This window comes from Taudactylus pleione, unplaced genomic scaffold, assembly GCF_031769625.1.
Source record: "Taudactylus pleione unplaced genomic scaffold, aTauple2 ptg000276l, whole genome shotgun sequence".
Lineage (NCBI taxonomy): Eukaryota > Metazoa > Chordata > Amphibia > Anura > Myobatrachidae > Taudactylus > Taudactylus pleione.
In genome coordinates this window covers 11,105,617-11,122,259 of record NW_028284678.1, presented here as the reverse complement: position 1 = coordinate 11,122,259, position 16,643 = coordinate 11,105,617, and the positions used below count along the sequence as shown (strand labels likewise).

Sequence of the window (16,643 nt, the reverse complement as noted above, 5' to 3'; positions counted from 1 at the left end):
TACCCATAAGCACCAAGTATTTCCTGCTGCGCCTTACCCATAAGCACCAAGTATGTCCTACTGCGCCTTACCCATAAGCACCTGCTGCGCCTTACCCATAAGCACCAAGTATTTCCTGCTGCGCCTTGCCCATAAGCACCTGCTGCGCCTTACCCATAAGCACCAAGTATGTCCTGCGCCTTACCCATAAGCCCCAAGTATGTCCTGCTGCGCCTTATCCATAAGCACCAAGTATGTCCTGCTGCGCCTTACCCATAAGCACCAAGTATGTCCTGCTGCGCCTTACCCATAAGCACCAAGTATGTCCTGCTGCGCCTTACCCATAAGCACCAAGTATGTCCTGCTGCGCCTTACCCATAAGCACCAAGTATGTCCTGCTGCGCCTTACCCATAAGCACCAAGTATGTCCTGCTGCGCCTTACCCATAAGCACCAAGTATGTCCTGCTGCGCCTTACCCATAAGCACCAAGTATGTCCTGCTGCGCCTTACCCATAAGCACCAAGTATGTCCTGCTGCGCCTTACCCATAAGCACCAAGTATGTCCTGCTGCGCCTTACCCATAAGCACCAAGTATGTCCTGCTGCGCCTTACCCATAAGCACCAAGTATGTCCTGCTGCGCCTTACCCATAAGCCCCTAGTATGTCCTGCTGCGCCTTATCCATAAGCACCAAGTATGTCCTGCTGCGCCTTACCCATAAGCCCCAAGTATGTCCTGCTGTGCCTTACCCATAAGCCCCAAGTATGTCCTGCTGCGCCTTACCCATAAGCCCCAAGTATGTCCTGCTGCGCCTTACCCATAAGCCCCAAGTATGTCCTGCTGCGCCTTACCCATAAGCCCCAAGTATGTCCTGCTGCGCCTTACCCATAAGCCCCAAGTATGTCCTGCTGCGCCTTACCCATAAGCCCCAAGTATGTCCTGCTGCGCCTTATCCATAAACACCAAGTATGTCCTGCTGCGCCTTACCCATAAGCCCCAAGTATGTCCTGCTGCGCCTTACCCATAAGCACCTGCTGCGCCTTACCCATAAGCACCAAGTATGCCCTGCTGCGCCTTACCCATAAGCACCTGCTGCGCCTTACCCATAAGCACCAAGTATGTCCTGCTGCGCCTTACCCATAAGCACCAAGTATGTCCTGCTGCGCCTTACCCATAAGCACCTGCTGCGCCTTACCCATAAGCACCAAGTATTTCCTGCTGCGCCTTGCCCATAAGCACCTGCTGCGTCTTCCCCATAAGCACCAAGTATGTCCTGCTGCGCCTTACCCATAAGCACCTGCTGCGCCTTACCCATAAGCGCCAAGTAACATCCGGTTGATTTTCTGGCAGAGTATGATTTGCCCTCACAGGTGCCAGACTGACTGCTGATCCCTGTATAAAAGCTGGGAGCCATAATGAGAGTTCTTCCTGTCCTTTGGATTTCTCATACACAGTATTTAATATGGTGGTGTTGAAATTGATGTTCCCCACCAGGGCCAGATTAAGATTTGCGGGGGCCCCAGGGCAACTAACATGTGGGGGTCCCATACCAATAAAATGCTTGGCAATTTTATTAAAAGGAATAATGTGTAAATGCTCCCAAAATACAGACAGATAAAACTCATTGGAATAGAGCAAAAGTGCCAAGAAACAGGAGTGACATTACCCTCGTGGCTATGCACAAACCAATAGTCCAGGTTAGGCTGGGATGCCTACAGCGTATGACAATAATTGAGGACAGACAGAGGGGGCTGAGCGGGAGGGGGGATATATCTCATATGGTGCGCAGTAGGGGAACAGTAAGGGACCCAGTTTTGACTCCATGATTATGAATTCTGGTTATCCCTCACTAAATACTTTTGCTTTCCACAGGCACCAAATGCTCTTAGGGGCTGCAATGCTGAACGCAGATTCCCAATTACCGGGAATCTGAGTGTGCTCAGCACCCGTTCTACAAATGTGCAGGGGCGGTGAGGGGGGAGGGTACTGCTGGCGTTTCCAGAAGCGGTGGCTTGTCCGACCCATTTTCCGGGAGTGGCAAGGCGAGTGGCTGCATCCACGGACGCACTTTCCTGGCCTCGTAAGCCGGCCAGTCTGAGTAAGCGGTGGTTATCCCAGCCTGCAATCTTGGTCGCAGTGCTGGGATCACAAATGCAGAAGAGGGGTGTTGTACCCAGCAGAGGGTTGTGTCCTACACGGCAGAGGTTTGTCGTACCCAGGAGAGGGGTGTCATACACCTCCTGCTGCATTTGCATGTTTGCTTGCATGCAGCTTTGCAATTCCGTCCAGTACTTAATCACCCCTATAAAACTTGTGGCCTACGATTTAATAGCTGGGATAAATAATAGGTTACCGCAATCATTATATAGGTTTGTTCTGGTGCTTGAATTTCAGTATACACACACACATGCAAAATGTTCTAGTTTGCAACTAATCTTTAACTTCTGATGGTATTCTTATGGACGGCATTACATTACATGTGAAGAAGATACGTCATTAAATACCAGTGGAACCTTTTTAGTTTCCTCTGCTACGCGCTTACACTGCCTCTGTGCAGGCCACCGTATAGTGATCATTGATTGATCAGCTGTTAGAATCCCCCCTGCGTCACTTTCCGCAAACAACCCGACTTTCGTTAGAACACGAGAAAGTTCACGTGTATGGCACATAGCGAAATGTAAAGCATATTTTCATGCCAGATATTTAGAATATACAAAAACTGTTTATGATTGATAAGGCGTTAGGTTAGAGCAGCTGTTTAATGCAAAAGTCTAGACTATGAGGCCTCTCTTTGAATTCTCCTAAATAGCAGTTTGAAATGTTGCATTGAATCAGGCACGCTCATTCCTAGATAGGCGCATTTGTTGTGATTTATGCTATGTTATGACTATTACTAGGAAATGATTTGTGTGATGCCTAGTGGGGAGTGTATTTTCCTGCCCGTGTCTAAACTCCTGCAGTTGATGCAAAACTCCTGCAGAGGGCAGTGTTGAGCTATAAATAGTGTAGCAATGTCTTAATTGCACTTTGACTGCTCTCCTTGGAAAGTATTTTACCTACACGTGTTTTTTCTTTGCAAACCTTAATGCCTATGCGTGTAGAAGTGCATGGAGAGGCGTGTTGATCAATAAAAAAGATAAATCGGCATTCACAGTTCTTTATTGCTCTGGTAGGTCATTATAAGGCCTGTTTTTGATTTATTTATTGAAGTGTAATGTGTTGCAGGTTAGTTCAATTATAGATAAGCTGGAAATATGTTGCTGTGATAAAGCTTCTCCCTGCTCTGATCAAATATTATTCTGCCGTGTTCACATTCTCAGACTGCGTGTGAGAGCTCCGCGCTCTACCATACTCCACTCGTCCGGCTCTTTGCCTGCGTCAGTTGCCACCTGGCATCGGATCTATCTGGTTATTTTCAAGCTGTCACCGCCGGCACTTCTGCCAAGCTTCCCGCGAACCTCATCTCCGAGTGGAACGAATTCTTTTCTGAAGGGGTCCACAGTTTACTGTTACTGATGCTGGTAAAAATAGCAGGTAACCCACATGATGACTGTTGTTATAGTGTGATGGGAAAATGTAACCTTACATAATGCAGTACACATAAGAACACTGTAGTGACTGTCCCAAATGCACATCAGTTTGCTATGTACAGATGTATCGCATACACCTATCCTCAGATCGCGCCAAATAGCCCCGTTTAGGCACGCCACGGACTTTGCGGCTTAGCGACGCCAAGTTTTCTGCCAGAGACTTTTTCACCAAAAAATGTGTTTTATTCGCATCACTAATGCAATAAAAGTCTGGGTACCCTGAATGCGGACGGTAGCATTACATGTAACGCTTGTGACTTGGGGCATGATACAGGGATGGCTGGTAATGCAGCCCCGCTCTGTCAGTAGCAGTTACTGGAATATGCAAATTCTAATCTACGCTTTCTCTTTGTGCTCAATATTGAGATGATGTGTACGAGCGCCGAGACGCCAACTTTCAGGCTGCGCGGTCTGTGCGTTTGCGAAGGAGATTGTAAACACTCCAACATTGGCGTGACATTGGTCGCACCTTAGACATTGGCGGTAGCTACTCTAGCTACTCTCCACACATCGATCAAAACATGGCCTCTGAAGCATTGGTTTTGCTATTGGGGACACGCCCGTGACACTCCCATAGTACGCCCCTGACACGCCCGTAGTACGCCCCTGACACGCCCGTAGTACGCCCCTGACACGCCCGTAGTACGCCCCTGACACGCCCCCTTTTGGCGATCACTTTAGGTCACCCAGTCTCCACCCTGAAACACCAAGGGATCGTGAACCCCTTCTCAAGTGTTAGTGATGCCGAACGCAATTGCAGACGCCATCGGACACTTAGGTTTGAGCGTGCGCAGTAAGATATTCCTGGACTTTTCGCACACGCGCAGTAGCCAAAGTAGGGTAAAAAGGAAAAAGACGGAGGTCCGATATGAGTGATCCGCACCGCGCATCCTTATGCTTAATCTGTGACTGTTTGTGGTTATGATGTGAATAAGATGCAAAATTCAGGAAAAGTACTTATAGTACGGGAATCGCTGCTCATGGCGGAACTTCTAAATAAACCATATGGCGCAAAATGGATAGGTGTATGAGGACACATCTGTAGTTTTTATGACTTTGTTGTCAAACATTAGATGGTGACGTCACCAATAAACATTCAGCACTGAGATCCATTACAGCAGAGCTTGAATTTTAGTGAACTTTTCTATAATTCCCCCTAGTGCGTACTCAACACTACGGGGTATATTTACTAAAGTGCGGGTTTTCAGAAGTGGAGATGTTGCCCATAGCAACCAGTCAGATTCTAGCTATTATCTTCTAGAAGGTGCTAGATAAATGAGACGTAGAATCTAATTGGTTGCTATGGGCAACATCTGCACTTCTAAAGACCAGCACTTTAGTAAATATACCACACATATTTAATTTGGCCCAGTTGTTGAACACTGTGAAAGCCGTACACCTTGTGGGCTTGCCAGTGTGAGCGATTGCTGTCATTCAATACACTCATCAGTACACACTCATCAGTACACACTCATCAGTACACTCATCAGTACACACTCATCAGTACTTCCAAGTCACATGACAGGCTGCAGTCAGATATTATTTTTAATGTTTTTGTTTTCTTACAATTTATGTATCATAACCTTTAGACCTAGGATATAATAATAGAAAAAAAAAAATCTTAATTGTATATTTGCATTTCATTTCTTAAGTGATAAGTGAATGCCGCCATTCTGATTTTCTGGGTGCAGTGACATAAAACTATTGCCATAGACACCACTGTAACGATACGTCTAGAGCCAAAATTATAATGAAATGAGGGTCAAAGGATCTTTCAGATGTCTTACACAACAGCAAGAGGGCTACTAAGCCAATCCGGCGTCCTCTTCCTCCTACATGACCGCATATACAATGCGAGCTGAAATGTAGCGCTTGGCAGCTGATCGCGCCCGACAGGAGCAAGAATAGAATAGCTCTGTTGGGCGCGATAGGGGCTGGAGAGAATTGAATTCTGCCCCTGGAGCTTACCGGCGGCGTGGGCCACGGTGAGGAGGGGTATTTACATGCTCACTGCCTGACTCTCCAGTGTGTGTACCTGCGGGGGAGTACTAACTTGGGGAATGTGGTGGGACCGGCCTTGTTTGGTCACATGATTTCACTTGGAACTACATCCTCCGGTGCTAATCTGCATTCACTGCTTTGCACCTTTTAGGGCTGGAGAGACAGGGTCTGTATATACAGAGCAACACCGCAAATCTGGATTTCTATTTTATGCACAATGCAGTACAATGGTCCCAACCAGACACAGGCTAAAGCCTCTGGTTATGTGTCTCATTGTATTCCTTTCTTATGCTACTGTTACACATAATTCAATTCATTGTAGTCCGATGCTAAGAAGAAGACTTCATCTGTCACCCAGCTGAATAGACAAATATAATACTGTGAGTTGTGCTGCTTGTGACCAGAAGATGCCTGAAGGTTTGGCAGAGAGGATTTGTACTAACTGTTATTGTATTGGCCAGCAGCATCCTCTTCCTAATATGGCTCCACTTAGTAAATGGATGAAGATAGGATTTACTGGTTCTTTTGTTATGAAGGAAGATTTGCTTCAGTTAGAACCTGAAAGGTCACGGTCATTAGTCAGCATTGAGAAGAATGTGAATGAGGTGCGTAACATCTGAATTGTCTGATGAAGGCTCATTTTCAGCCTCGGAGGAGTCCAATTTCATTGTGGCTTTTATAGAGCGATCTATAAAGTAACTGAGATTGATGAGTCTAGAAGAAACCGTCATTGCGGGAAGCACTGTTTTGAATGTCAAAGAAGGACCCACAATATCCTGTTAATAAAGTTCTTAAAAGGATTACATTGGCAGCATGGTGTCACAGTGGTTAACATTGCTGACTCACTGAGTTGGGGTCATGAGCTCAATTTCCAATCAGGTGCCTATCTGTGTGGTGTTTGTATGTTCTCCCTTAATTTGCGTGCGTTTCCACCCGGCGATCCATTTTTTTTCTACTGCAATTATTATTCAGACATCTGGAATTGCGGTGTTCTCTCTGTGGCACTCAGGTGTGCATTGTGATTTACGTCCCTGGATTTCAGTCTCGTGGTCCAAGAACAAGCTGTTGTCACTTCCCTGTGAAGGGAGAATATCTTTTTGGTCGGAAATTGGATGTTTTACTTCCTCTACTCTCAGGAGGCAGATCAACATGACTGCCTCTAGAAAAAACTACTTTGAGGTGAACAGGGGATAGCCCAGAGAAAGATTGAAAGGAGGTAAGCCTATACAAGCCTGGCAGGAGTTTTACTTCCTCTTGCCTCCATGCTGGGAGACACTGGCAATTACGTTGGGTTGAGGGCTGGCTGAGGAGTTAAGGCACAAAGTTATACTTTTTCGGCATCAGAAGGGGAAGGAATTTCCAAGGATCCTTCACACCCTCTTCCCAATGGAATGGTCCGATCTTCACAATCGATCAAAGTGAGAGGCAGACGTCAAAGGTCCTAGAAAATTGGACCTCAGCTACCGATGAATGGTTAAAGGCAGGAAGCAAGTAAAGGATATTTGTTAAGCTGCATACACACACAACGATTTTGTTACCAACGATTTTCTGCCAGATTTTTTAAGGTGTAATGAACGATTTATTTTAACTACAAAAATTTTTGTAACTTCCCTTGCTGAAAATCGTTGAGTTGGTCAGTGTGACTGAATTACAAACTTAAACGCGCATGAACGATAATCGTTCATCGTTTTAACTCAGAAAGTGAACGATTTTTTGAACGATAAACAATATCGATAATCGTTCAAAAAATCGTGTGTGTATGCACCTTTAGAGGTAAGGGATCTGCGCCCAGAGACTGTTGTTAAAGATTTCCAATCCCAGGATCCAGGGAAGAAGAAGAAATGGATAAAGAGAACTTGAAAATGTTGTTGCGGCAAAAGATAGTTTGCAAAGTGCCTGCAACAGAGGAACAGGTTTTTATTCCAAATATTATGGGGAAAGGATACAGCGCTGGATATCAAGAAATGTTAGAATAACAAAACCTGGTATCATACAGCTTTATATATAACAATTTATTGTACATGATAATACGTGACATATAATTTATGAAAAAAATGAAATAAAATATAAAAAAAGATGGAACAACACTATTCAAAAACAGATGTGTATAGGCAGTGATCACTGGTTCTCCAGCTGACCAGACACTGACGGATTGATGTCTCTTGACATATAGTTAAAGGGATCAGTTGCTGAATACCATCCCAGTGTGGTCCAAATGAGTGAGGAATAGATCCGTACAGTCTATTAGCACAGTAAACTTACATGGATTGAAGCTGATGGTGAAAGAAGATAAAATCTGTAACAGGTTTGTTATGGATGGAGAGTGATAAAAATCCGAGCGTTCAGTGGGTGAGAGCTTGACACGTTTCGCTGCGGTTAGTGCCCGCAGCTTCTTCAGAAGCATGTTTTATTCCAAGTATTATAGAGAAAACAGTGACGGTATTTGCATTGTTATGGATTTAAGAATGTTTAAAATACACATCGACACCAATAAATTAAAAATGCAGTCACTAAGGACCATCCGGAACACCATGAAAGCATGACGTTTCCTAGCCTCAGTGGATCTTAAAGATGGCTACCTCCAGCTACCAGTTCTTACAGTCACATGTTCAATCAACATTTTCAATACAAATTCCTCTTTGGACTGTCATCCTCACCAAGGACCTTCACAATGGTGTTGATTGTGGTCATTCCAAATTTAATCGGGATTGAAAATGGCAATGTCAGAGGAGAACAGCTTGGATCACAGCCAAGTTCTGAGAACTTGGTCGATCGGAAATGAAAAGAGCCATCTTATGTCCAACTCAGGAATTCGATATCAGGGAAACGTTTGATCACAGCACAAGGGGAAATGTTTCTAATGCTAGAAAGAGAAACCTGCAGTTAGTCTTCCTAGCAAGCTGGAACAAGGATATAGAATCAAGGTCCACCACTTCCTCTTACAAAAGATATATGGAAAGACCTACAACGGTGGTCATCCTACAAAAATTTGACAAGTGGCAGATCACAAATGCATCGTACTCGCAACAGATGCCAGGAAGCAAGGATTGGGTACCACTAGCAAACATCCAATAGCACAAAGTCAGTGACAAGATACAGCAACCTTGCTCCCAGAAAATGAAAGCAGTATACAGGGGTTGCTTAAATTTCCATAATAGAATTGTGGGTCACCATGTCTAAAACTGGGTACAGACTGACAGATATATTGGCCAATCAATTGATTGGCCAATATATCTGGTGCCAGTCGCCCAGTGTGTACCAGCGATATCACAGCCGATGGACAGATATATCTGTCCATAAGCAAGTGTGTATGGTCGATCAGCCGATCGCCCGTACACCCACAGCGGCAGCCCCGTGGAGGGTGGTGGACATGCCCCCCTGGCGAGCAGGACCCGCGGCTAGCTTGAAGACCAAACATCCAAGTAGTCTCTCCATTCCATGTGACAACGTTCTTCTTTCATTATGTCCTAAACCAAAGAATCGGACTGAAGAAAATTCCATTTGTGTAGATTTAGTTGCAGCTATTAACATTTATATCTAAGTAGAATGAAAAAGTTTAGATAAACAAAGCAGTATCTGTTTTTAGTATTTGGTACGGAGGAAGGTGAAGCAGCCTCAATAGCATCTATTGTAAGATGGATAAAATCCTGCCGAGAGGTGGATATGGCAAAGGTGTGTAAATTATTAGACTTAAAGAAGGAAATTAAAACAGTCACACCTTACACCTTTTTCTATAAAACGCTTTGGTTGACTCACTGTTTACAGCTATTAATACTTTGTATGACATCTTTTGATGTTTATAATTATTGTTATAAGGTTTGGCTGCTGTTCATAAGTGTCACAGTTTATCTTCATGTCCATCCCTGTGCCCTATTCAGATGACTTCGTCTATGAGGCCAATCTTTGTGGCGATCGTCATCTTCTTGAGTTTTTCTTTACAATTGCCCAAAGATTCTCGTTGGATTTGCATTTGGCCAGGGAGGGACATCTACGTTTTGGCCAAGGCTGCCACCTTCCAAAAACAAAATTTCCCTACCAAATTTTTATTTAACTGGAAGACCTAGAATATTAGATAACACATGAAGATAACCTCATTGCTTTGCAAAACCGTTTTACGGTTTAAGTTATTGGCCATTAAGTCAGGAAAACGATGAAATGTAAAAAACTGGCGTTGAGCCGAGCCATGGGTAAAGGCAGAATCGGCATTCATCGAAGAACTTTGCCGAGCTGCACTTTGGTTGTCTATGCATACGTTCTCTAAACATTACTGTATCCATATTTAAAACATGGGTGGAGCTGACGTTTCGGAAAAACGTACTTTGAGCAGTTATATGTAAAGTAGCTATGGGCCCACTTTAAGAGCACTTCCACTTCGGCATCACCCCATTGTGTTTGCTCCATGGAGGAGGAAGAGGATACCCGAGATTATTACCCGCTTGTCTGGTTTCCTTCACTCTCTCGACTCGATTACTACAAATATGTTGTATTGAGGTATTTTACAAACTGGGGAGAACTAAAACACATAGGAGCTCATTCAGACCCGCTCGCTACATCACGCTCGCTCACTGGGAGCGATTTTCGCACATCTGTGCATGCGTGTAATTCCCAGTGCGCAAGTCATTTGTTGCGATCTGATTTTGGTAGGTCGCAAGCCACTATCAGGTCGCTACTTTGAGTGACAGTGCCATTTGTGGGTGGTAACGGGAAGGTGCTTATGAACGGGGGAGTGGACGTGCGAACGCAGGCGTGTCAGGCTAACAAAACGCTGTTTAAAGGGCGTGCATAATTTACAAAGTAGCGTCATGGTACACAACACCTGAATGTATTTCAACCAGCACTGATCACAGTGCTTGCGGCAGGCTAAGGCAACCCCAAGGGCTGCGAGCAGCTCCGATGGCTCTCGATGGTCCCGATTAAACCTTCATTTTCCGGAGATGACGTCTGTTGCGAGTGGCAAGGGGGCGTCTTTATACACTTTCCAGCGCACTTTGCCATAGCTCGCTAACACACAGTGGGCGTCCTTACGAGACGCAGTGCGTCTACTTCATTACAATATCTGGCCCCTTTTAGCCAGCGAGTGATCGCATCTTGCGAGTGCAGTCCTCTATTACCGACCTAAGGGCGGTATTCAATTAGTTTCGCATGCCGGGCTTTTCGCCTTGCATCGCGTATTTTAGCCGGGGGAACTTATCGTGCGCGTCCCAGCTATTCGCCCTATTAAATTCCAAAAGATGCGAAAACGGAGACTTGCGAAGTCAACACAGGCGGAAAGTGGTCTCCGAATCGGGGAAATCATCCTATACCACCCAAAAAGATGCAGAAACATTGGGGATCAATGTAGTAGTGCCCGAATAGCCCTAATAAAATGGTTTGGGGTACTTAAGTTGGTACAATAGACTCTAATTAGCGACTTTGCACAAGTGGTGAAGAGTGGCATAAAGCAGTTGTTTTGGGTAAAAATTAGAAGTCCTGTCTAATTTGGGGTACCTGAAAATGGGTGCAAGCAGCTTTTTTTTTTGTATAGTGAAGTTTTGATAAAAGTAAAATTGCACCCTTATAAAACCACCTGCAGCCCCAAAAACACTTGACCCCTTCTTAGAGCACCCCCGGAACCTTATTTTACTAGTTTGCAAACTTGTCCCCCCACTTTGTGCTTTTTCGCCCCCAAATTCAAAGTACATTTTTGGGATTTTCCTAAATTTTTTTCAGGGATTTTTTGAGGCAGTTGTCCATTGGGGGCTGTCCAAAGGGTTCTGAGTGGTTTCCCCACCTTTGCACCCCAAAACAAAAGTGTTGCACTTCTACTTTTCTCCTGCTATTCAGAGGCGAAGCTTTTTCACCTACTACATTGCATTGACTTACCGTGTACGCGAAAAGCGGATGGAATTGAATACGGAGATAAGTTTCCGACAGGCGAAAAGTCGCAAATGGCGATACTTTATCTCTCGGCTTTTCGCTTCTCATTGAATACGGGCCTAAAGCTTTGAAGAAAAAAAAAAAAAAAAAAGCTTATATGAGATAATAGCATCATGGTGATGTATCCTAATGAGAATCTGTATCCCGTGCTGCACTAACCCTACAAAACATTGCTCCCACAGCTGTGCACATTGTGACTGGTACATGGGCAGTTTAGTAGGTGAGTGAGGGCCACTACTCTAAAGCGGTCACCAAATAGGGAACTCTACTGATTGAGGGTAACTAATACTGGTCTTTAGGGGTCTATGTACTAAGCCTTGGAGAGAGATAAAGTACAAACCAATCAGCTCCTAACTGTCATTTTTCAAACACAACCTGTAGAGTGACAGTTAGGAGCTGACTGGTTGGTACTTTATCTCCATCCAATTTACCTCTCTGAAAGGCTTAGTACATAGACCCGTTAGGCACCCCATACTACATTTCAGTAAGAAGGGTACAGTGTCCAGAGAGGTCTAGTTTACACAGCCTAAAATAAGCAGATAAACAGCTCTAATTCGTAAATAGGCATAACCGATATTTCCACACTGCTTTTATTTGTTGAGCGTATTATTTTATTTGTTTTATTTTCTGTGATTCCTTTTGCTGTTCTATATTTACATAGATACCTATATAGAAATGAAATCTGTTTTTCCCAGTGCGGTATAGTCGTGGTCAGATTTAATCTTTGAAATGTTTTATATCACATCATAAATGACATAAAATCTTAAAAAGAGAAATATTTCCTCTAAAGACCCTCTCCAGTAACCTACATACCCTGGCTGTAATTTATGATCTACAATAGGGAGTGAGTTCTGTCTTTGTCATACCAGAAATGTAAAAAATGCGTCTTTGGAATTCCTTTCCTAAATGGCTTTTATCCCTCTTTTTTTTTTTTTCTTCCCTTTCTCCTCTGCTGTCCTGCGTAGGGGAGGGCAAGGCTTCAGAGACATCTTATCAGAGGCCTGTCCTGCAGTCGCTCGGCGAAGCTTTGCGGTTCATTACAAAGGACCAGCTGCTCAACCACAAGCTCCCGGCCAAGTTTGTTGCTGGACAGAAGACCAACCTCAGTGACCGGCTACAGAGCTTGCTCAACACCCTGGCCCCGTTCCTGCTGCACAGAGAGAGAGCCGTGCAGATCGCAGTTTACCATATGCTGAATAAGTAAGAACACAGTGTATTTCTACCTCCGTCATGTGGGATGCCAGCTTCCCTGTATGTTTGTTTAGTTACCACATCTTTCTTTTAATTCCTCGTCGTTGACTTCACTGTCTCCCATATCTAGCATTTTTCTGCAGTGATTCTACTACAGTGCAGACAATCCAGTGACAGAAGGATTTTGTAAGAGAAGATGCGTTGCCTCTGGCCGTCCAATACTTGGCTTCCCTTGGGCCTTTTAGTTAATTCTTTGGACATACACAACAATGTGAATCTTGTCTGCAATTCGCTGTAATTCCGTCAATAATAACCACTGCAATAAATCCCGAAACGCGTAGACAGTCCGTGGTCTGCTGAAAGATATTTATTGTCACACTTATTTCCTGTTGACCTTTTAGGGCCATTAAACTTTTAATATATGTTGACTCCGTATAGAAAGGCATCTGCTAACGATACATTTATATCTGTAATCCGTTCTGTTGAAATACAGAAAAGTCCAGTTTTATTATTATTCAGAAGAATACATTCCTCCTCTCTCCACTAGTAAAACTTTGGAACCATTACCCACAGGCCTCTGCAGTTATCAGGATGCTCATCCCTGGTGTTCCTGGCTCAAACTCTACCCCAGGACTTTGCACCTGGCTGTTTGTTCCGACAACTGCCACAAGTTCTGCTCATTTATAAACACTTGTTGACTGGGCGTCCTGTATCCAGTCAAACCCGCACAATGGCAATGTATTTCCTTAATGGATCCCCCATGGTTCTGCTAGTTAGGGCTTGCTATAAAGCAGAGGAGGCTGGCGCTATGTCAATTTTAATTTTTTTTATATTTAATGTGTTTCTCCTAAAGGAAACGGGAAGTAGTTAGTTAGCCGACGTTACAGTGCTTTAAATAACATTACAACGGTGTTGGCAATCTCATGTCGATATCATTCTGTCAACTATATTGGCTGATGACCGCATCAATAGCGACAAAACGTTTTGTCCCCAATTTGTACAATTTACCAATCCTCCAAGCAGTTTTCATTGTCGAGACCATCTCTAAGACGCATCACGTGCCGAGCAGAAAACCCATGTCCTACACTAATGACCGCAATAAGGATGGTGCAGTCTGCCGGTGATAGCCATGTAAATGGCATTTTCTCATCACGGCCACAGAATAGAAGTTGATACTTTACATTAGTCACCAGCGATTCCACTATGGGCCTGATTCAGCGGCGGCCTCGGTGGTGATGTCACACGCAAGCGGCCAATGTTATAAGTCTGAGTCGCGCTGCGCATCCGTCCTGATTGTTACCACTCACCGACGCAGTACTGATTCGGACGCAGGGCCGGTGATTTTCAGTGGGCGTACCTGCGGGGTAACGGGAGCGGCTAAGCAGATGCGTGCCGATGGTTAGCGTACATCTCCGATGGTTTAAGGTCTGGGCATGTGCAGAATGGGTCCTGCGATCTAGCTCGCAGACCCCCCCCCTCTCAATTATTAGAGCCAGAAGCTATCTGGGGCTTACGGCCACGAGACCCTACCGTCCGTCTCTGAATCAGGGCCTGTGTACGGTGCTACCATTGGGGGAGGTACTGGACCATCGCCCCTACAGCCCTGACCTGGCACAGAGTGTTTTCCATCTCTTGGGACCATTGAAGAAGCAACTGGTTTAAGGCGATTTGTAACTGACCTTGACGTTCAGGCGCTTGACACTGATTTCTTCTATGCTGGGGATAGATGCCTTGGTGTACCATTGGAACAAATGAGAGGACACCAATTTCTTCTATGCCGGGATAGATGCCTTTGTGTACCATTGGAACAAATGAGAGGACACTGATTTCTTCTATGCTGAGGATAGATGCCTTGGTGTACCATTGGAACAAGTGAGAGGACACTGATTTCTTCTATGCTGAGGATAGATGCCTTGGTGTACCATTGGAACAAATGAGAGGACACTGATTTCTTCTATGCTGGGATAGATGCCTTTGTGTACCATTGGAACAAATGAGAGGACACCAATTTCTTCTATGCTGGGATAGATGCCTTGGTGTACCATTGGAACAAATGAAAGGACACCAATTTCTTCTATGCTGGGATAGATGCCTTGGTGTACCATTGGAACAAATGAGAGGACACCAATTTCTTCTATGCTGGGATAGATGCCTTGGTGTACCATTGGAACAAATTAAAGGACACCAATTTCTTCTATGCTGGGATAGATGCCTTGGTGTACCATTGGAACAAATGAGAGGACACCAATTTCTTCTATGCCGGGATAGATGCCTTGGTGTACCATTGGAGCAAATGGGAGGTCTCATTACCTTATTTGGTGCACCACCATTGTATATATCAGCCCATGTGCATCCTAAACCAGCCACAGAAATGTATATTAGCAAGTAAAAAGGAGCATCTTTTCACCCTCAGTTGATCATATATGGATAGTCCTGTCCCATAATCTATTATTTCATAGTGGTACTATTAGCATTTTTTTAAGATGGACTGTTTGCGTAACTGTATTTCCGTACACGCATCAAATACTCGCCACAATGACGGTACGAGAGGATTGTTGAAAAAAAATATAGAAGTTGCCAACAGCTGTAGAAAAGTGACAGCAGATGTGACTGGGAATCCCTGTGGGAAAATCTGCGCATCAAAGATGTACACTTACTCTACATTAGTGTATACTGTACATTCATTGCAGTCAGAATGTTGTCATGCTCCAAAATGATAGCGTAGGTGGATACTCACCTTCTCAAATAAGTCTGCGGCTGAGATAAGGTCTCAGTCCATCCACCTACGTATATAATTGTTGTTAATCCCTAAGAGCCTGGCCGGAATAGAGCGCATTAGGCAGCCCATGTCGTATTGTAATGATTGCTGAGCCAAGGTGTTTGAACAGATCTGTCCCCTATCCTTTCACAGAATTATGGTTGATCTGCCGGCATTTGATGATGATGATGACCTGAAAAGCGATGAAGAAGAGGAACCCGCCTTGTAAGTGCCACATTTCCGTTTTGTATCCGTTAGTGCTTTTTGCGACTTCGAAACAGAAATTCCAATACGCCAATGTCCTGCTATCCCATAGTTCTTTCCCCTTGTTTGCTTTTAGTTGCCAGATGCAATAAAATATTTTGTATTTAATCTTTTGCCACTAATCCTGTTAATTCGCTGGGAGTTTGAACTTTTGCAAAATAAATTTTTTTTTTTTTTTGTTAAGAGATATTTTGCAATATTCATTCACACTACGGCCAGTGCTGGAACGCAGCCCTTGCTACATAGTTTTCTAGATAGTGTTATATGTCTCCATATCTTGCGCTCAGGAGCAGTGATGAGCGGTGGGAGCCCATGTATAGTTAGCACTGGAAAGGCCTCAATTTTAAAACAGAAGATAAGTTCTAGAACAACAATTTTTTTTAAAATGAAGCCATTTATTCTAATCCTGTAACCCAAGCCAAAATGAAAGAAGCACTGTGACCCCACTACTGTCACTACACAAGCTGTACGTTGTTTCCTTACACACACAGGAGGTCAGTAAGGACACCAGCATTTATCATATCCACAGGCCATGTGGTTATCTGTCTGATTAGCCAATCAATATGGTTTGTTTTGGGGTTTATTTTATCTGGCAGGAACAGTAATGTAGGCATTAAACTAGACACTCTCATAACTGAACACACATTTTAGAAATTAACCAGTCAATTACTCCTAGGGGTAAATTTACTAAGAATCGAGTTTTTTGTTTTTTTTAATCTCGATTTGCATTGCCGAATCTCGGGTGATTTTCCCGTTTTTCATCTCTCAAATTTACCAATAAGTGAGTTTAGGTGAAGGTGAGTTTTCCGATGGTGAAGCAGATCGAGATATCTCCCCCCGAGTAGCAAGTTTAGATGAGATTACTCACCTGAGATTGCAGTGTTTTCTCAGTGAGATATGTGAAGGCTGCTTGTGTGTTGTACCTGTAAAAAAGCGGGTTAAAT

At 44.1% G+C, this 16,643-nt stretch overlaps 1 protein-coding gene across 2 annotated transcripts in view; it reads left to right on the top strand.

Moving 5' to 3' along the window:
• The window catches only part of LTN1 (listerin E3 ubiquitin protein ligase 1), a 125,647-nt gene that overhangs the window by 77,203 nt on the left and 31,801 nt on the right, over positions 1 to 16,643 (top strand). For both annotated transcript variants that reach the window (XM_088481642.1, XM_088481641.1), the window contains exons 22-24: positions 3,300 to 3,513; positions 12,452 to 12,686; positions 15,589 to 15,660. In XM_088481642.1, the coding sequence (XP_088337768.1) occupies positions 3,300 to 3,513; positions 12,452 to 12,686; positions 15,589 to 15,660 (521 nt within the window). The remainder of the gene's footprint in view (positions 1 to 3,299; positions 3,514 to 12,451; positions 12,687 to 15,588; positions 15,661 to 16,643) is intronic.